At 51.2% G+C, this 21,132-nt stretch overlaps 1 protein-coding gene across 5 annotated transcripts in view; it reads left to right on the forward strand.

Moving 5' to 3' along the window:
• The first annotated feature begins 279 nt into the window (after positions 1–279).
• The window catches only part of BRPF3 (bromodomain and PHD finger containing 3), a 37,460-nt gene continuing 16,607 nt past the window's right edge, over positions 280–21,132 (forward strand). For 2 of the 5 annotated variants that reach the window (XM_034991817.1, XM_034991814.1), the window contains exons 1-8: positions 3,399–5,191; positions 8,053–8,209; positions 11,001–11,132; positions 13,138–13,266; positions 13,559–13,871; positions 14,607–14,912; positions 16,506–17,012; positions 19,899–19,992. In XM_034991817.1, the coding sequence (XP_034847708.1) occupies positions 3,675–5,191; positions 8,053–8,209; positions 11,001–11,132; positions 13,138–13,266; positions 13,559–13,871; positions 14,607–14,912; positions 16,506–17,012; positions 19,899–19,992 (3,155 nt within the window). In that variant the 5' untranslated portion in view covers positions 3,399–3,674. Of the gene's footprint in view, positions 397–3,396; positions 5,192–8,052; positions 8,210–11,000; positions 11,133–13,137; positions 13,267–13,558; positions 13,872–14,606; positions 14,913–16,505; positions 17,013–19,898; positions 19,993–21,132 lie in introns of those variants that run through there. The other 3 variants (XM_034991815.1, XM_034991816.1, XM_034991818.1) reach the window with 3 other exon arrangements.

The following is a 21,132-nucleotide window of genomic DNA, read 5'->3' on the forward strand; positions in this document are numbered from 1 at the left end:
GGGGGGATTCTCTTCCCGTTCCCCCCTCTTTCGCGCTCTCGCTCCTGTTCAGCGGGAGAGCCCGCGGAGCCAGGGAGGGAGCGAGGGAAGGGGTGGAGGTGGCGGGGGGGAGGCCGGAGGGGCGGATCCTGCCTGGGGGCTGATCCCTCCCTCCCCTCGGCCGGGCTCCGTGGCGGCAGCGGCGGCGGCGGCGGCTTCATTCCCCCTCCTCCCCCGGGAGCGGCGGCGGCGGCCGGGCCGGGGCCCCAGCGCGGGCCAGGAGGGGGCACGGCGGGGGCCGCGGAGGCCAGCGCGGGAGGAGGCCGCGCTCCGCTCCCCGGGCCGCGCCGACCTGCTCGACGGCCGGCCCGCCCGCGCCCAGGGGCCCCGAACGGTGGGGCCGGGCCAGCGGCTGAGGTAATGGGGGTGGCAGCGGGGCCGGACAGAGCGAGGGCGGGGGCAGCGGGGCCTACGGGGACCAGGGACTGCGCGGGGGGGGGGCGGGGAGAGGGAAGCGGGGGGCTTCCCGAGCGGGGCGGGGGCGGCGCGAAAGCGCTCTCCTGGAGCGAGGGCGGTGGCGGGGAAGGAGAAGGCGGGTGAGGGGGGAGCTGAAAAGCGAGGACCCCCTCCCGCAGCCGCCATCTTGTTTCCCTCCCCCCCAGCCCTGGCTGGCGAGCCGCCGAACCCCGCCCCCGCCATGTTCTCCAATTGGTCAGACCAGAGGAGGGTTCCACCCCCTGGTCGTCCCTTGGCCCCCCTGTTTCTCCTGACGGGCAAGTGAGGCGACCAATGGGCGCTCGCCTCTCTGCCCCGCTGGTTCGCTGGCGCTAGCTTTCTCTGTCTGAGGGTCGGACTCCCGTCAGTCTGTCTCTGGCGCGCTCGCCCCCTCCCCTCAGGGGAGGTGATGTTATTTCCCTCCTTTCTCCTCCGAAGGGTCAAGATTCTTCTGGAAGAGGTGCCCCATTAAAGGGGCAGGAGCCTTGGCTGGGGTTGTCCCCTGTCTCATGAGTCTCTCGTGGGGTACAGGGGATACAGTGTAATTGCAGAAACTCCTTGTTCTTCGGGGACGTGGGTGGGGTGGGCGAGTGGGGGCTTAGGGGGTGCTGAGGAGACCTGGGGGTGTTGGGGGTATTTGGAGGTGTGTTTGTGAGAAGGGCTGTGTGGGTTGAGAAACTCCCGCCAAAAAATTGGACTGTAAGCTCCTTGTGGGCGAAACTCATTTCCTCAGCAGCAGCCCTTCCCTCTCCAGAATTTGCCCTCCCAGTGCCAAGAGGCTCCGGTAGGTCCCAAGAGGTTTTCCATAGATACTTGCTGCTTGGGTGAGGGCTAACCAAAGCTGCCAAGGCGGTCGCAGGTAGGGAGGAAGAATATACGGCGCTTTAACAAAGGAGGCTCCACACGCTCTGTCTAAACTATTTCAGGTTAGTATCGAGGTAGATTTCCACACCTTTGCAAGGATCTCCCTGCCCATGAGGGCGTGGGGGCAGTGAAGCAGGTCTGTTGGCCTGGGCTACCCCCCAGGGAGTTGGCATTTGTCAGGCATGTAGTGGCCAAGGGCCTCTGGAACCTGGACAGAATTGCTGTGATGATTCTGTTGCCTTTTGTCCCAAATGGGTTGTGTGCCTGCCTGGCACTGTTGCTCAGCCAAGTTGTTTTTTTGTTTGTTTGTTTCAGTCACACTTGGGGATCGGAAAGCCTTTTATTTTTTATTTTTTATTTTTTAAGATTTTTATTTATTTATTGAGAGAGATAGTGATAGAGAGAGAGCATGAGAGGGGGAGAGTCAGAGGGAGAGGCAGACTCCCCGCCGAGCAGGGAGCCAGATGCGGGACTCGATCCTGGGACTCCAGGATCATGACCTGAGCCGAAGGCAGTCGCTTAAACAACTGAGCCACCCAGGTGCCCCGGAAAGCCTTTTAAATAAGGATGTTAATAATACCTTATTAACGTATAGCAACCCTGAAGAGGTAGATTTTATTTTCATTCTACTGGTGGAGTCTGGAGGCACAGAGAGATTAAGTGACTTTCTCCAGGTCACACAGAGCCAAGATTAGGACCTAGACAGTGCCCCAGAGCCTCGTTTTGTACCAGACCATGGCATCTCTGTGGTGTTCTTCCCAGTGAGAGGAGTTCAACACATCATCCAAGTTTGAGTTGTAGCTTTATCACTTAACTGCCTTTGGGTTGAGTGACACCTTTCTGAGCTTGTTTCTTCATCTGTAAAATGGAGATGATAATACCTATTTTACCTCCCAAACTAGTTGAGAGAAATTTTAAAAGTAAAAGGGATTGGGCCACCTGGCTGACTCAGTTGGTGGAGCATGCGACTCTTGATCTCAGAGTTGTGAGTTTGAGCCCCATGTTGGGGGTAGAGACTCATTAAAAATTTTTTTAAAAAGTAAAGAGGATTTATAGTTCGCAAAAGTGTGCTAAATTATCATCATCATCATCTCTGCTTTATAGATAAAGATGGTAGATCCTGCAACCAAGGTGACAAACTCTTTTCTCTTTGAAATCCTCTCACTGTTTGTACTTTTCCAAGTCTCTGCCCACACCTTGGGGCACCATATCCCCTAATGTCTTTCCTGGTAGTAACTGCTACCACAGCTCTTTATGAGCTTGTCATGATGTGGGAAACTTTAGGGCTTTCTCCTTGCTGCACAAGGATAGACTAGATGTAAGTATTTGGGGAGAGAGGAACTTTTGAGGTAACAGAATGCATTGAGAGTTTATGTCAGATATTGCCCCAGTCACCTTGGCCGTAGGTCCAATGAGGGTCCCAGATAGGCCACTTAAAACTTAAGTGCCACTTGGGGGCCACTCCCAGAGCTTCCAGTGTTTCTGCCTAGAGATGTACTAGCCATTGGATCCTGAATGCTGCCTTTTCCAGAGAAAACCCTGCATACTGTAGTTTGAAGTCTGTAGACTGTACATAGTAGACATTTCAGGTGCCTTCGCCTCTTCACTCCTGGGTGTGGTCAGGGGATAGGGTTTTTGGTTATTGTAAGATGGGTTGGGAGAGGCTCTAGACCTGTGAGCTTTTGATCCTATGGTGGGGCCACTGGTCATGTACAGAGCTTGAAAGTGGTTGCTCTTCTTGTTTTCTTTTTTTCAGAACCCTTGACCTCCCCCCTCCTTTTGCATAGTTAGCTATCCCACAGCCTTATGTACATCATTAGAACTTTAGATGTCTCCCCATGTTGTATTGTAATGATCTTTTTACTTTTCTGTGTCTTCAATTAGATGGAGCACCTGGAGGGCAGGGATCGTGCATGTTGGATTTCTCCTTTCATGCAAGTAATACTTATTGAGTGCTTATTTAGGAGCCAGGCAGCATTCCAGGTGCTAGGGATACAGCAGTGAATAAGACAGACAAAAATATTTCCTCTCATGGAGCTTACATTTTAGTGGAAGGAAACAAATATTCATGATAAATAGGCAAATTAGATAGCATAATAAAAAATGGTGAGTGTTAATAGTGAAAAATAAAGTAGAATGAAAGATTGCTGGTGGCGGAAAGAGGTTTGCAGTTTTAGATAAGAGTGGTCAGAGAGCGGCTCTCATTGAGAAGCAGTGCTCGTGAAAAAACTTGAAGGAGCAAGCTGTGTGGATGTCTGAGGGGCAGGATGTTCAGACAGAGGGAAGAGACAGTCTTCCTGGTGGCCACTTGATCAGATGGATGGGTGAATGAGTGCATGCCTGAACCTTCAGCTCAGTCTCCTGGTTTCTCCTTAGGCCTGTCCCCTTGGTTCCCAGGTGCCATGAGGAAGCCTCGCCGGAAGTCGCGGCAGAATGCCGAGGGCCGGCGCTCCCCATCCCCCTACAGTCTGAAGTGCTCACCTACTCGGGAGACCTTGACATATGCCCAGGCCCAGCGGATCGTCGAGGTGGACATTGATGGACGCCTGCACCGAATCAGCATCTATGACCCACTCAAGATCATCACAGAGGATGAGCTGACCGCCCAGGATATCACCGAATGCAATAGCAACAAGGAAAACAGTGAGCAGCCGCAGTTCCCTGGCAAGTCCAAAAAACCCTCCTCCAAGGGCAAGAAGAAGGAGTCCTGTTCCAAGCATGCGTCCGGCACTTCCTTCCACCTCCCGCAACCCAGCTTTCGCATGGTGGACTCAGGCAGCCAGCCAGAAGCACCCCCGCTGCCTGCTGCCTACTACCGCTACATCGAGAAGCCACCTGAAGACCTGGATGCAGAGGTAGAGTATGACATGGATGAGGAGGACCTTGCCTGGCTGGACATGGTGAATGAGAAGCGGCGTGTAGATGGGCACAGTTTGGTGTCAGCAGACACCTTTGAGCTGCTGGTAGACCGGCTTGAGAAGGAGTCGTACTTGGAGAGTCGCAGCAGTGGCGCCCAGCAGTCACTTATTGACGAAGACGCCTTTTGCTGTGTGTGCCTGGACGACGAATGCCACAACAGCAACGTCATTCTCTTCTGTGACATCTGCAACCTGGCTGTACACCAGGAGTGCTACGGTGTCCCCTACATCCCTGAGGGCCAGTGGCTATGCCGCTGCTGCCTGCAGTCTCCCTCCCGGCCCGTGGATTGCGTCCTCTGCCCCAATAAGGGCGGCGCCTTCAAACAGACCAGCGATGGGCACTGGGCGCATGTGGTGTGTGCCATCTGGATCCCTGAAGTCTGCTTCGCTAACACCGTGTTCCTGGAGCCCATTGAGGGCATCGACAACATCCCACCTGCCCGCTGGAAACTAACCTGCTATATCTGCAAGCAGAAGGGGCTGGGGGCAGCCATCCAGTGCCATAAGGTGAACTGCTACACAGCCTTCCATGTGACATGTGCACAGCGGGCTGGGCTCTTCATGAAGATTGAGCCCATGCGTGAGACCAGCCTCAACGGTACCATCTTCACAGTACGCAAGACCGCCTACTGTGAGGCCCACTCACCGCCAGGTGCTGCCACTGCTAGGAGGAAGGGTGACTCCCCTGGGAACCTCAGTGAGGCTGGGGAGGAGGAAGGGCTGAAGGAGGGCTGTGGAGAGGAAGAAGAGAAGGAAGACGTAGAAGAGGAGGAGGAAGATGAAGGCCAAGGCGGGGTAGGTGGCCCCCTTAAGGGGGTGCCCAAGAAGAACAAGATGACTTTGAAGCAGAAGATCAAGAAGGAGCCGGAGGAAGTGGGCCGAGATACGCCCTCCACTGTCCCCATGGTCACTGTCCCACAGATACCCTCTTACAGGTAAGCCTGCCCAGGAGTGCTCCCCATCGACTGATGGTTTCTTCTTGGCCTGGTGTTGGCCCTGAGCCAGGACCTCCTTCCCCAAGCATGGTTGGTGAACGTTTGTTCTCTTCTGTGCCCTCAAATTTAGACTTCTCCTTTGGACCCTTGTCTGGTTTGTGGTTTCGATGGTGCCCTGAGAGCAATGTGTTTCCTTTGCTTCAAGGTGAGACAAACAGTTAAGGTGCTTAGAAACCCAGGTGAAGGGTGTCTAAGGCAGCATTTTTCAACAGGTGTACAAGTGGCATTTGGGACAGGATAATTCTTCATTATTAGAAGAATGTCCCGTACAAATTTCAGTGTTTAGCATCCCTGATCTTTGTAACTGCCATTTGCATCCCCTCCGTCATTGCATGGTCTTTGTGACAAACTCAGACACTCCCCACATATGTTACCAAAAACCCCCGTGGGGAGAGAACTGAGAACCGCTGTTTCAGGGGGTCAGTATGGGTGTCTGCTATCCAGAAAGCTCTGTTCTGGGAATGATGGGGGCTTTGTGTGAGGGGGTGGTGGTGTGGGGAAGATGTGCTATTTCAAGAAGCTTTTAGATTTAGGGGAAAGAGGATCACTCGGTTCAGCTGTATAACTAAGCCACATCGGTCCCTACTGAGTCTATAGAGGGACCATTATACCTATTTTTAACCATCAGAGAAGTAGCTGTTGGAGGGCAGAAAAGCAAAAGACCAGAAAGATTTTCCAGTGGAAGCTCATCTCAAGGGTGATACTCCTTAGAAAGTAAACAGTGTTAGAGCAGGAAGGAATCTTGGAGATTATTGATCTAATGTAGTCCTTGCACCTTCTCCCACACCCCCAGATGAAGAAACGCAGCCACAGGAGGTAAAGTTGTTTGCTCCTTTGTTCACTCAATGAGGTGTTTATTGAGCACTTACTATATGCCAAGTCCTGTTCAAAGGGCTGGAACCAGATGGGAAGCATAGAACCACAAGCTGGGGCTCATGATGCCTCCAGGCTCTGTTCCTGTTGTCTGTTGCTCTTGTTGAAAAGGATAGGGAGAAAAGAGTGCTGGAGGGTAGCAGGGAAGGAGTTGTTGTAAGGGGAACAGACAACCAGACTTACCAGTCTGGGAGGGAGACGCAAGAGTGGAGAAGAACAGGAGGGAGAGGCTTTTGTGGCGAGCCATGGCTGGGGTTAGAATTCAGTCAACTGGAAATGTCTTCTAGGCACAGAGCTGTTGTAGGCTACCCTCCTCCCTGCTGTTGAGTTGCTCCATGATTAGTAACATCTGTAGGGTGGCTGTGCCCTGGGACTAGACTTTTCGGTTGTCATGTCTGCTCTGATAGGTATGTCTTGCGGGGGCCAGTATAGCATGCTGGCTAAGAAAAAATCAGACAGACCTGCTTTTGAATCCTGCTCCTGTCACTACCTGTGTGACCTTTGGCAGATTACTTCTTTAAGCCTTAGTTTTCTTGTAAATGAGCCTCATAGGGTTGTTGTGAGAAGTAAATGAGATGATAGAAGTAAAGCATTTAGCACAGTACCTGGTAAATAGTAAGCGCTCAATAAACGGTGGCTACTGCGGCTGCTGCTGTTTTATTATTCTTTTCCCTACCTGCACAGATGCTGTGGGAGCCCACCATGGCCAAGAGGTTGTAGAGGGAGGGGCTGCCTGCAGCTGGGCAGCTGTGCTTGGCATGGGCATTGGTGGGGGATCTGTTCTTTGGGGAAAGGCCTAGGCCTTGGTTTTATAAGCTGGGCTTTGGGGCAGGAACGTCTGTGGAAAGGCGCAGGGCCTGGGTGAGCAACGCCCAGCCCACCATGCCCATCCTTAGCTTCTGCTTTCTTGTTTAGCTACATTTATCTTCCTTTCAGTGGAGTGAGATGAAGAGAAAAAGTGGAGGAAACACAACAGGGGCACGGAGGCCTTGCTTACTCTGTGGAAAACCAACTTTGGGACACAGGATGGTATAGCAGAGAGATCATCGATTCACATCCCGCCCAGCTCCACCATCTTTCTACCTGCATTAGTGACTTGGGCAGTTCATCCAGCCTCTGTTCCTAAGCTGCCTTTCCATCTTTTGTTACCATGAGACTAATGTTACCCACCTTGCAACAGGGCTATTAGGATAAAGATTATAGGCTCTCATTAATTCCTACCCCTTTCACTCCCACCCTCTCCCAACCCCCACATATTATTGTCTTAAATCCTGACCTTAAGAGTTCTCTGTTGGGTTAGTTTAGCCAGCTAAGTTTTCAGATTCTCCATCCTCTTACCCAGTTTTTTTTTTTTCCCCATTTGGTTTAAAATTAGACGTTTTTAGGCTGCTGAAATCTTTAATGAAAAGCCCGAGGTCGGACAGCTCCAAGGTGTTGCATGTGAGCTCAGAAAACAGTAGCCTGGTGTACTTTTACTAGTTTCCCTTCCAGCTTGCCTATGGACTATTCCCTGGTCTGGGAGGGACCCGCCCAGCCACAGGGCAGAGGAGGTAGTGACCACATTGCCCACGGTTTACTCAAGTTCCTGCTCTGTTTTGCTGCCCTTATCAAGAGTTCAGGGCACAGGCCTGTTTTTCAGGAGTCCAGGACCACAGGAAACAGGGTTCCTGGGAGAGGGTTCTTTTGGAGAATCAGGACTGTAAGGTAGGATGTGGAAAATCAAGTGATATATCTATCTCATGCTGAATCTGAGCTGCTTAACTTTGCTGTCTTTTTTTTAAGCCTTTCTCTGAGGTCAGGCATTTGGCCACTTTATTCCATCTTCCTTTATATATAAGGTTTGGAAATGAACCCAGGGTCTGAAGAGGAGGCTGTAATCAGGGCTGCCCACTGACCTTGTCTTTCACTTCCCTGTGCCTCTGCTCAAGGTTGAACAAGATCTGTAGTGGTCTCTCCTTTCAGAGGAAAAACCAGTTCATACAGCGGCTTCACAACTACTGGCTCTTAAAGCGGCAGGCACGGAATGGCGTCCCCCTCATCCGGCGCCTGCACTCCCACCTGCAGTCCCAGAGAAACGCCGAGCAGGTAGGTGAAGTGATTGAAGGTGATGGAGGACGTGGAGTGTGAAGGAGAAGGAGGGATGGTTGGGACACCCTCCCTGAGCCCTCTGCAGAGCCTTTGCCTATAGGTGGTCACCCCTCCAGGTGGCATCTCCCAGGAATGACCTCCAGCACGTAGAGCTCTTGGGACCAGACAGCTGCTCCTTCTGGATGGGAGAGGCTTGACTTTGAAGCAAATTCTAGGGGAGAGTGAAGAGCAAGCCCAGCTTTCCATATATGTGGGGAAAACCTTATAGACATGGCAGAAAGGAAGAAGTGGGTTGACTGAGGGCCAGGCGGCCGCGTTGCATGAATTAGGACAAGGAGCACTTTCCTTAAGACACTATACTAACATCTGCCAAAAAATGTTTCATAGAAAACACACAAATGTGCCATCTAAGTTGTAGCACAGAGCCTGGCCAGTTGTGGTGGCCTTTTAGCCACAGAGAGCTGCTTCATGTTTAGTGTTTTCTGAATTGATTGGAGGCCTCCTGAATTTTTTTATTTTTTTACTTTCTTTTTTTTACCCTCTTTAGTTCTTTTTCCCTCTTCACTTGTTCCATTACTTCTGCCTTTTAATATTTCCACACGGCCACCCCGGAGATGAAGCAATCTTTTACATGACTCTGATGCCCTCTGAGTTCTGATTTCACTTTTGCCTTTTGTAACTAAAGTCCTGAAGTGCAAGTCTGTGTCTGGTCCCTCCTTGTAGTGGTCTGCCTGCTCCCCTGTAGGCTCCCCTAGAACATCAGCCACCTCCTCCCAGCCCAGCGAGCCTTACCTCACATTCTCACCGTATTGGCCATTAGGCTGCATTTGACACCGTGGATCACCTTGTCTTAAGAGCTTCTCTGTGACCCCATTTTCCTTCTCCTCTATGACCCCATTTCCCTCCTCCTCTATCCGGCTGACTGCACCTTGTGCTGACCCGACGTTTTACTCCTCAGTAGTAACAGTCCCAGGGGCTCCACTGCCTGCCCATTTGCTGGGAGAGCTTGTGCGCTCTTATAGTTGTAAATAAGTGTGGCAATAGTTCCACGTTTCTTGTCTTGTCCTCATCCCTTTTTTCTGCCATCAGTCCTTCTGGGGCAGGGGAACCGCAGATGTCCATGTAGATGTTGTTTCCTAGAATTCAGATATTGGAGACAATTCATTATCTTCCTTCCTCTCGGTAAACATATTTTTCCTTTTTTTTTTTTTTCTAAGATTTATTTATTTGAGAGAGAGAGGGAGCAAGGGGAGGGGCAGAGGATAAGAATCCTCAAGCAGGGGGCGCCTGGGTGGCTCAGTCGGTTAAGCGTCTGCCTTTGGCTCAGGTCATGATCCCAGGGCCCTGGGATCGAGCCCCGCATTGGGCTCCCTGCTCCGCGGGAAGCCTGCTTCTCCCTCTTCCACTCCCCCTGCTTGTGTTCCCTCTCTCGCTGTGTCTCTCTCTGTCAAATAAATAAATAAAATCTTAAAAAAAAAAAAAAAAGAATCCTCAAGCAGGCTCCCTGCTGAGCGCAGAGCCCAACATGGGGCTCCATCCCACGAGACCACGACCTGAGCTGAAATCAAGAGCCGGACGCTTAACCGACTGGGCCACCCAGGTGCCCCTCCCCATTATTGACATGGAACCTTCTCCCTCCTGACCTCAGACATTCCCACTCTTGGAGTTACTTTTGATTCTTCTCTCCATAACAAGCCACAGTCAATCATCCCTTATTGCTATTTTGCGGGGAGTGTATCAGTATATGGTCTTTTGTCTCTATTCTACAGCTCCCTTGCTCACCCATGCTCCAGTTTCAGCAATAGCTTTCTGTTTCTTCCACCTCTAATTCTTTCTTTGCTGTGCAACTGATACTGTCTTACTCACACACCATTTTCCAGAATATATTCCTTTTCCAGAACATATTCCTCCTCTCCAGGCAGGCCACATCTGGGTTCCTTTGCCTGGATTTGAGGCTTCTTATCAGCTAATCCTGGATATTCCTTGGCTTTTGTGGTTCTCCAGGTTATCTGCTCTGGCCAGGCCATTTTTTTCACCAAGCAAAGAATCATTAATTCTGCCTTCACACTTCTTCCCTGTGGTCTCTTTGGTTCCAGCAGAGGCCTTGCTTACTGTTTTGTTCACCTATGTCCATCACCATGTGAAACCCTAGTAAGATTGCTTCTGTGGGAAGCCTTCCCCGACCCAACCCCAACCCACTCAGATCCTCTCTATTTTATATCCTCTCAATAGTTTATCTGTTGAGTTTTTATTATATTTGTGCTACTATGCCCTTGTGTGTCAAAACTGGGCCTCTTCCCCCCAACTCTACTGTAACCTCTTCTAGGACAGGAATCACGTTTTTTGGTGCTGGTGGTATTTTAAAGTATGTTCAGGTCAGCTAGTACAAGCTTGTAGTAAGAACTTCACTTTGTTTTCTAGCCAAGTGGCAGCTCTAGGGTGAAATTCTTTCCACCTCAAGGTGTATGTTAGTTTCCTTCTGAAATTCTTTCCAGCCCTGAGGGGCACAGCTGCACCCTGGTATCCTCGGGGCTGGGGGAGGGGGAGCAGTCCCAGCTCTCACTCCAGCCGTGGTTATCACAGGGCAGTTAAGAAATGTTGCTGCAAGGCTGGGGAAGCGCAGGAGGAAGGCATGGGGTGGAGAGGAGGCGGAAGGGCTCTCAGGAACGTGGGTCAGCCAGGGTGCAGGGCCCTTATCTGCTGAGACCCTGTGAGTCTGGAACAGGGAGAGAACTCTGGGCAGGAGACAGGCCTCCAGCTCCTCCTTCCTTTCCCTTTCTTCCTGCAGCGGGAGCAGGATGAGAAGACAAGTGCAGTGAAGGAAGAGCTAAAATACTGGCAGAAGCTCCGGCACGACTTGGAGCGGGCGAGGCTGCTGATTGAGCTGATTCGGAAAAGAGAGAAGCTCAAGCGGGAACAGGTGGGGAAGAGCCGCCAGCCCCAGGGCTCTTGTTCAAGGTCTTTTTCTCCCACTGTCAGTGTGGCATCAGGAGAGCCAGGAGCCTCTGCCTGGTGTCCATTTCTTCCCCTTCCTGCCCAACACTGGGGGCTCCAAGGCCTGCTAGTCTGTATTGAGTATGATGCTGCACATGGCTTCTAACTGTGGGGATTTAGCATCTGGTGGCCTCATGCGGAGGCTTATCATCATATGCCTGGGCTCATCCCTGGAGTTTGCTGACTCAGAAAATCTCAGACGGAGTCTGGGCTTGAGTATTTTGAAAAGCTTCTCAGAACATTCTGATGGGCATCACTGCTGGCCTGGGAGCTTCTGAGGGTTTTCACTTGGCCCTTAAAACACTTACGGTCTTGACTCATTCAAATTTTCCAATCTAGCCAAGGAGGGTCTAAGCCTCTAAGCATGGGGAATGTTGAGGCAGGTTGTGTAATGCAGGGGTTAGGAATATGAGCTGTGGCACCAGACTACCTGGGTTTAAGTCCTGGTTCTGTCACTTAGTGCTCGTGTGACATTGGTAAGTTGCTTAATCTCTTTATACCTCAGTTTCCTTGACTGTAAAATGGGGGTATTAATAGAACCCACATCATAAGGTTGTGAAGAGGAGATGTCTTAGTATATATAAGAAGCTTAGAACAGTGCCTGGCACATAGTAGGGGCTATAGAAGTGTCAGCTGCTGTCGTTCTCATCATTATTGATAGTCGTTGCCTCCCTGAAGTGTCCACTGGTGCACTCTGCACGTGGCAGAGAGTAAATACTATTAATTGAATAAATGACAAGCCAAAACTGTTCTCTCTAGTCTAGGAATAGCAGCTGTTACTTGTATGCCTCAGAGGCATGGGTTAAAGATGTTCCTTTCTTTCTCCAAACCCTCCTCCACTGTTCAGCCCCAGCACGAGTCCTTCTTGCAGAGGCCTGTAAGCCTCCATTTCCACCTCTGAGACTGGGCAGCTTTTGCCGTACCTAGTGTGTGTGGGGGGCATGGAGGGCATCTCAGGACCTTCTCCATGGATTCAAACTGTGCCATCCCAGGCCTGGTCCCACAGCTGAGCTTTGCTTCTTGCCTCTGTTCAGAGAAATAAAAGGGAAAAGGAAGCAGGCAGGCCTGTTTTGATGTCACCAGGAGGAAGGAACATTTCATAGCCTAATCCATGGCTTCCCAACCTTGTAACATTAGGGCATACATAGAGAATCACATTTGTGCAACATACTATTGTAAATGCACAAGGCTGCTGCCTCCTGAGGAGGTGAGCTCCAGGCCCTGGGCCAACCCAGATGCCCTAAGGGCCGATGGGATCGATATCTCAGCATACTAAGTGAGAATTCTGGCCCAAATCACATTTTAAATCATCAGTGTGCTCTTTGAATGAAGTCAGACCCGGGTTCAAATCCTGTCTTGGGTTAGTGACTCCTCATACTCTTTCCAAACCTCAGATTCCATATTTGTAAAATGGGGAGAATAGCCATTTCTCCCTCAGGGTTACTGTGATGATTAACTGAGGTAATCTAAGTAGAGAGGCAATGTGGCAGAGTGGTCAAGAGCACACACCAGAATCAGACTATCTGGAACTGAATCCCTATTCTGCCCATTATTGGCTGTGTAGCCTCAGGCCAGTTACCTTGTCTCTCTGTGCTGCCGGTGCCTCTTTGTAAAATACCTCATCTGTACCTACCTCATATACTTGTTATATTACATAAAATGTTTAGAATGTCACTTGGCATTTAGAAAGGACCATGAAGGTGTTAACTTAGTATTGTAAGTTTTTGGTATGGTGCTTGATACATAGGAAACAGTCACAGAGTGGTAGTTGTTGGTCATTATTTCTAGGCTGAGGGCTGGGTGATTGCTCCTCATATACTGGTCAGCTTAATATCCTGTGAAAATTTGTTGAACATGATTGGTGATAGTCATCAAAAAGAAGTCGGGTGCCTCTTTGCAGGGGGTGTTCTGATCTCTTTCCACCTCCACAGGTCAAGGTCCAGCAGGCTGCCATGGAGCTGGAGCTGATGCCCTTCAACGTTCTGCTGAGGACCACACTGGACTTGCTGCAGGAGAAGGATCCGGCACATATCTTTGCCGAACCTGTCAACCTGAGTGAGGCAAGTTCCCTCACCACTTCCTGAGCAGTGAGCCCCTCCTGAACTAGAAACAGGGTCTGAGTAGGCCAGGAAGGAGTTGGGCCGCAGGGTGGACAAAACCTGGGGGTTTCTGGCAAAGCTAGTAGACTTGCCCATGGTGAGGGATCAGCAGGCCAAGAGGAGGCCAGGGCCCTGGGGCTCTGCCTGAGCCAGCGTGCCAAACCAGAAAACGGGGTGGCAAGAGTGCCGGTGAAGGGTGCACCTGTTTGGCTAGTAAATGGTTGTTGTAATTGTACAGGTTTTATATGTTTAGGTTCCAGATTACCTGGAATTCATATCCAAGCCAATGGATTTTTCTACTATGAGGCGGAAGCTGGAGTCTCACCTGTACCGCACCTTGGAGGAGTTTGAGGAGGACTTTAACCTTATAGTTACCAACTGCATGAAGTATAATGCTAAAGACACAATTTTCCACCGAGCAGCTGTCCGCCTGCGGGACCTGGGAGGGGCCATCCTGCGGCATGCCCGGCGGCAGGCAGAGAACATCGGCTATGACCCCGAGAGGGGCACCCACTTGCCTGAGTCACCCAAATTGGAGGACTTTTACCGCTTCTCCTGGGAAGACGGTGAGAAGCCTGGATGGGTGGGGAGAAGAGGGACCAGGAGGAGGCACAGGGACAGAGTTCAGCCAGCCAGGGATCGGGGTGGGCCTTGGAGCTATATAGGGTAGACACGAGGAGGAGAGCTGAGGGTAGGCACAAGCTGGGATATACCTGCTTGTGGCTGCAATAGTTCCAAGAGTTAAAGTTGAACTAATTCGCCGAGTATTTCTTGAGTGGCAGGACAGGGAATCAGGTACTAGCTGTCTGTTTGAAAAAGCTAAATCCTTACCAGGGGTCTTCCTCTTCTGGACGCCCTCTCTGTGGCATTGGAGCATGAGGCAGGGAGAGTGCAATGCTCGTGTATGTCTGGCTCTTTGAGAAGAGTGCAGGTAGAGGAGCAGAAAAACGGAATTGCCTCTGAGCCCCGCACTCTGCCTGCCCCTGCTGTCTGCTTCTCAATGGCAGTAGCCAGTCACTCAGGCCGGGGGATTGCCAAGCTGCCTCGTGCCTGCTCCACGGAGCCTGTAATTACGACTGTGAACTGCTTCCTGCAGATGTTTCCCAGATTCTGACCTTGTGCCTGTGGCTGCCCTCCGGGCAGTGGTGTTACCAGGGCCCAGGCCCCACAGTGACGCTCCTGGAAGCCACTGGCCCAGGTATTCCAGGAGAATATTTTGCATCCGAAGGATTTGGTCCCTTCCCCTTGCCTTGGGCTGGGCAGGTCCTTCAGCCCCTTCTGTCCTCCCTTCTCCCTGGCAGTGGACAACATCCTCATCCCAGAGAACCGGGCCCATTTGTCCCCGGAGGTGCAGCTGAAGGAGCTGCTGGAGAAATTGGACCTGGTGAGCGCCATGCGGTCCAGTGGGGCCCGGACCCGCCGCGTCCGCCTACTGCGCAGGGAGATCAATGCCCTTCGGCAGAAGCTGGCGCAGCCACCCCCACCACCACAGCCACCATCACTGAACAAGACTGTGTCTAATGGGGAGCTGCCAGCAGGGCCCCAGGGGGATGCTGCTGTGCTGGAGCAGGCCCCACAGGGGGAGCCAGAAGACGATGGGGACAGAGGTGAGAGACAGGGGCAGTCGGGGGGTTGGAGGCCAAGGGAACAGAGTGAGGGTTAAGCTGAAATCCCATAGTGGAAGCATCCTTCCCTGAGTTTAGGTCTGACCCTTGTGGGCAAGCAAAAACCCTTGGAGGGGTCACACTTCCATGTATATCCAGGGATGATATCCAAAATATTTAATAATCTGTAGAGACCAAAATTCAGCAGAGTAGATGTTGGCTGTGGTATTGGAGTGTGCTCCTGGGAACCACTGACGTGGATGTTTAGTTGCTAGATTGTGGACAGGTTTGGGGAGTTTTAGAGGCTGGGGCCCAGCAGGTCTTTACTAACCAGTAAAGAAGTATTTATAGTATCTTGTACGTGATATGGTTGTATTGCACATACTAGTTAAATATTAGCTCACCTTAGACCATCGTGTAGATAGGCCCTTAGGGCAGATTAGGTTGTGGGGTAGGAGAATAGAAAAGGAAGAAAGACCCTAAAGATGGTCTGGCTTCTTGAGCTACCTCATGGCTTTGACCCCAGCTGGCCAAGTCTACAGCCCCATCCCACGCAGAAAGGCCAGATTGCAAAAGACATCCAGAGGTGATTCTCAGAGACCCAGCCTTAAAGCTGAGCTGCTTTCCGTTCTTCCCCTTCACTGGGGACAGAATTGTATTCCTCGTACAGGTCCTGGGAGCTGAGCCTATAGCTTGGGGATGGTCTGTCATCCACACAGCCTAGAAGGGTTTGGAGTTATCTCCAGAGGGTAAGGGGCCAAATTGCAAGGAATGGCCCATTTTATTTTAGGTTGACTGAGAATAAGGACATGGCTGGGAGGTCCCATTTGGCAGTCACTCTTCCTGACTCCCTATGTGGCAGTCAGCATGCCACTTGTATCCCACTCTCGGGCGGTGGCAGTGCAGAGTCCTGCCCAGCGACTGGCTGCAACAGCTCCTCCCAGAGGGTTTCAAAACGAAATTCCCAAGCAAATCTGGGCTGTGGCTTGGAAGTTTTAATTTTTAAAAGTTTCACAGTGGCAAACGAACAGACATGTTTGGGAACCACTAAGGTAACTTACTTGTTCTCATTTTCCCACATCTGTAAACTTACTCTTTGTGTTTGTCCTGCTTGCTTCACTTGGGTGATAGGAGACAAAATACATTGACAGAGGGAAAATACTTGAGTCGAATGAGAGTTGTGCACCTCTGATCTATAAAGCTGAACTTGCCTGAGTATTGATGAAGCCAGGTGGCTTTCAGTTTTCTCAGGTGTGGAGTAATGGTTTGTAACACTCATTTCATCAGACTCACGTGGTAAAGCTTTTTAAAAAAATACCAATCGTTAGAGATTTAGTTTCATTTGGTCTGGGATAGGACCTTGACACTGGAATTTTTAAGAAACTTCCTAGGTGATTCTAATACACATGGTTTAGAATTACTAATGTTGATAAAACTTAATCCTACATTGTCTTTGCCTTAGACAGGAGACCTGGGATATGCCTCAAGGTTTATAATAGCCCATGCCTTTGGTTCTTGGTTAGCAGTGTCAGTATCTGGTTTGTAGGGGCAGACTTTTTCTAAAATGTTCAAGCAGGTTCTCTTTTTCTCTAACAGATGACTCCAAACTGCCTCCCCCACCAACCCTGGAGCCCACTGGGCCTGCACCTTCCCTGTCTGAGCAAGACTCCCCTCCGGATCCCCCTACTCTGAAACCCATTAATGATAGCAAACCTCCAAGCCGATTCCTAAAGCCCAGAAAGGTGGAAGAAGATGAGCTCTTGGAAAAATCACCTCTGCAGATTGGGAGTGAGCCCTTGCAACGCCTGCTCAGTGACAATGGCATCAACAGAGTATCTCTCATGGCCCCTGATGCCCCTGCTGGTGCTCCACTCAGTGGCGTGGGCCGCCGTACCTCAGTCCTCTTCAAGAAGGCCAAGAATGGGGTTAAGCTCCAGAGGAGCCCTGACAGGGCCCTGGAGAATGGCGAGGACCACGGTGCAGTGGGCTCTCCTGCCTCTCCGGCCAGCATCGAGGATGAACGGCACCCCCGGAAACGGCCAAGGAGCAGGAGCTGTAGTGAGAGCGAAGGGGAGAGGTCCCCCCGGCAGGAGGAGGAGACAGGTGACCACGCCTGTGACTTCTCTACTTCTCATCTGCTTTCCTGCTTTGCCTTGCCAGCCAGCACCTCCCCTAGTTGGCTGCCTCCCCAGTGGTCCCTTTGGACACCCATAGAAGCATTGAGGGCTCCGTAGCTTACAGTTGGGCCTGGCACATGAGTAGGGGCCTGGAGGAAAAGGCTTTGAGAAAGTAATTCGAGATGGCCATATTGTGTCTGGGGCCCTCTTTGGCCCTGAGAGGATGCAAAGCTATATGCCATAAAGTGGTTCCTACCTTCACTTTAGTTCATTCATTCATCAGATATTTCTGTCAGGCATTGTCATAGGCACTGGGGCAGGGGGGGAATCAATGAACAAAAGGCAAAAATCTCCCTTGTAGGGAAGAAAGACTAAAAACAAATGAGTGGATTGTATCTTGTATTAGAAGCTGTGGAGAAAAATCTAGCAGGGAAGGGGAATAGGGGATACTGGGGTGGTGGTAGAGAGGGTGGCCAGGGGAGGCCTGAGGAGGGGACATTTGAGTAAAGATCTGAAGGAGTTGAAGGTGTGAGCTATTTGGGTATCTAGGGGAAGAACACTTCAAAAAGGTAGGCTAGCAAGTGCACGGGCCCTGGAGCTGGAAACGCCTGCATGCCTGGGCAACAGTGAGGAAACCAGCACGGCTGCGCAGAGTTGGCCGGGGTATGGGTGGAGACGAGGCTTCAGAGGTAGGTAACGGGGCTCCATCACTTAAGAGTCCTTACTACACGTCCAGCACAAGCTGGTCACAGGGGGTCATGCAGTAAGTCAGACTGAGTTCCGGCTCTGAAACAGTCCACAGTCCGGGGGGAGACCAGACGGTGTCCTGAGGTGCAGAGATGGTAGAGCGCCAGACCGTACGTGGTTATGTGTTAGGTGACAGCACTGCTGGGGGCGTTCAGGGACTAGGAGCTGGAGGAATTGGGAAGGCTCCACGAGGAGGCGGGCGTGAGCTGGTCCTGTGGGAGGAAGCAGAATAGCAGGGAGTAGATGGAGCCAAGGGCTTAGGCCTGCGTGTATGGGAACAAGGACAGAGTGCCTGTGAGGGACAGTTTGGAGAGGGGCTTCTTGGCGTGTCAGGAGCCACTGCTGGATCGGTGAGGTGGGCCTGGAGGTGCACACAGTGTCGTTTAGTCTTAGTGGGATGGGGGAGGGCAGCTTGCCTGGTGGCAGAGGCCTGCTCTTGGCTTTTGGTTTTCGTGTTGCTCTTTTGTCCTTTTATGTGGTGGCTTTGGGCTGTGTGCCTAGCACATGCTTTTTGTCTTCCCACCTAACACTTTGTTTCTAGCAATACCTTCCCTTCCCCGTCTGGCCCAAGCCTCCGTGTATTAGGGCAGTAGGTTAGTATATAGAATCGAGAGTCTGAGGCCTGGAGTTAGGCAGACCAGGGTTCACGTCCCATCTTCTGACCAGCTGTGTAGGCTTGGGCAAATTAATTAACCTTTCAAGCTTGTTTCTTATTTCTAGTAGGAGGCAGGTGATACCTCCCTTGCGGGGCTCTAAGAATTGGAAATAGCCTGTGTGAAGTACTTGGTTGGCAGCGGTCGATGGTAGCAATTACCGTAGTCATCTCCGCTCTGTGAGGAGCAGCGAGACAGCACTGAGAAGGCTGTGCTCTAAAAATGAAAAATCCCGCTATTAGAAAATAGGTCTGGATGTCAGGCTCATCCAACCTGAGAGGGCCTACTGCTTGGGGAACCTGCTAGAATCTGATCATCCACCACCATTCCAGAGGCCTGGCACCCAGCAATATTTCTGTACGACCTTAGTGGAGTGTCACAAAAACAGGTGTTGATCTTTGGCAGCCGAGGCAGCTGAGATGCAGCTGGCTTCGTGATTTAAACAGAAGCCATAATGTTAGAGGCAGAGCCAGGTTAGAGTCCAAATAGCTTGGCTCAGGCACCTGCTCTTACAGGTGTAACTTGCCCCACAGTTCTCTGGCCAAGGTATCTGTGACTGGGAGCTTTAAGCTCTTGGCTCAGCTACCAGAGTTGTAGGACTCTGGATTGTGATTAGGAATCAGGTAATAGAGAGGAGAGTTGAAGCCTCTGCAGCTCATGAGCATCATGTCCCTGGGATGACCAGACAGCCTTCATTTGCCTCCAAAGGGCTCCCTTCTGTAAACAGATCTTCTCTTATTCATACGTAATACTGTCCTCTGTAAGAAGGTATTATCTTTGCAAACGGAGAAGTGGAAGTTAAAGAGGAAAAGGGACCTGTATTTCAGATCCCCATCTAGAGCCCCGGGAACTCTGACTCCTCATGCCAGCCAGGTCAGGTCTGCTCTTTAGATCTGTTGAAGTCCCCCATCCTCAGCTCTGACTAGCTTTGCTAGATATCTTGGGGTGGGACTGACACAGCCGTTACCCTGCCCCAACCTCCCCTGACACCATCCCAAAAGAATGAAGCTAGCTGTTGCCAGCTGTGTGATGGATAGGGTGTGTGAGTGTTTATCTGAAGAGGCAAGGCGGGTGGGCTCCCCAAGAGGCAGGGGAGACTCCCTGATAATTGAGGCTTGAAATTAGAAGCAGATCCAGGGACTTAGGAACCAGCTGGAGTAGGGAAGTCTTGGTATTTCCTTTTGTAGCCAAATGACAGTAACTGGTGTGAGCTGTGTGCTGTGTTTTCCTTAAAATTAAACCAGTGGGATGGGAAGGAAAATGCAGTGTCTGCTCATTGCTCTAGGCAACATTTCCCCCAAATCTTCACGAGGTTCTTTCCGCCACCCAAGCCCCATTTCCCACGTGGGAAGGAAGAGCCACCCTTTCCACCCCTCCTCACTGAGCCCTCCCGAGGCAGCTGCTTCACACGACAGTATGGGTCAGGGGAAGGGGATTTCCGCACCAAGGCTTACTCTGTGTGTCCTTGGCAGGTGTGACCAATGGCTTTGGAAAACACACTGAAAGCGGGTCTGACTCCGAATGTAGTTTGGGTCTCAGTGGTGGACTGGCATTTGAAGCTTGCAGGTAAGAACAGTTGTTCCCAAAGCTTTGTTGGCAGCTCTGCCACCTCCCCCTTAATGCTCTGTTCAGCTCCAGATGAAACCTCCTCCTGCTTACCTAAGTTCTTTCTTCCCCCGCCCCTGCTATTTCCTGAGGCCTCTGGTCTGTAACTCTGGTAGCTCCTAGGAAACGGGGTGACCCTTGCCTCTCAGGCCTGATCTGACTGGGAGGGGAGGAGTGGTGCTGATGCTTTACAGGGTTTGTAGAGCTGAGTTTGGCTCCAGAGGGCAGGGATAGCCAGATCTCTATTGCCCAGTGAAGTTAACATATGAGCCAATCCCCCACCTACCCCGCTGGGCCACTCTCATAACCCAGTTACAGACGTGGTTTTGCCCTTTGCCTTTTGGGGCATTGTAGCAAAGGCGAGTCTTCAGAGGTGTGGTGTACAAATAAGACACGAGCAGATAGGAAGTTTGGAATAGCCATTTATTCAAAGGCCCTAGATCTTTTGCCATCCTTGAGTTGGGAAAGGGTGGGTTTCTTTTTCCATTCTTTTACCGAAAGGGAGGATTTCTGAGACCAGAACATTAATGTTTCTTTCAAGTCCAAGAGTTCATTGAATCCCTACTCTGTTATGGGTGCTCTGCAAGACACCAGGGAGTGTGGGATTCTTGGAAATGGGAGACCCTCAGTGCCACAGAGGAGAAACAGGTTGTCCTGAAGGCTAACTCATGGTCCCCCAACATGCTACTGAATGGATCCTGGGTTCAGAGTAGGGGAGGAAAGGTCCCAGGGCAGCACCAAAAGACTCTGCATCTAGGTTTGAAGTGCTTCCAAGGCAGGTTGAGTGTGTGTGTTGTTAGATACTCACTCTACCCTGGCTACTGGGCTCCTGAGAGCGGTGGGGAGGGTGGGGGGGGTGTGGCTACAAGAGGACCCCTGCCGTGGCGTGTGGTTCCTTTGAGATTTTTCCTCCCACTAAGCCTCAGAATCACCTTAGCTTTCTTCCTCCATAGTCTCTAGAGATATAGAAGCAGTGGATGGGAGAAAACACAGTTATTAGGCATAGAGGAAGCAGAGCCTTCAAAATCTTACAAGATGTTTTCACCCCGGTCCTGGGTTGGAATTCCTAACTCCCTTCAAAGTTAACGATGCCTGGAAACC

The sequence above is a fragment of the Mirounga leonina genome, unplaced genomic scaffold (assembly GCF_011800145.1).
Source record: "Mirounga leonina isolate KUSES-001 unplaced genomic scaffold, KU_Mleo_1.0 Mir_53, whole genome shotgun sequence".
Taxonomy (NCBI): domain Eukaryota; kingdom Metazoa; phylum Chordata; class Mammalia; order Carnivora; family Phocidae; genus Mirounga; species Mirounga leonina.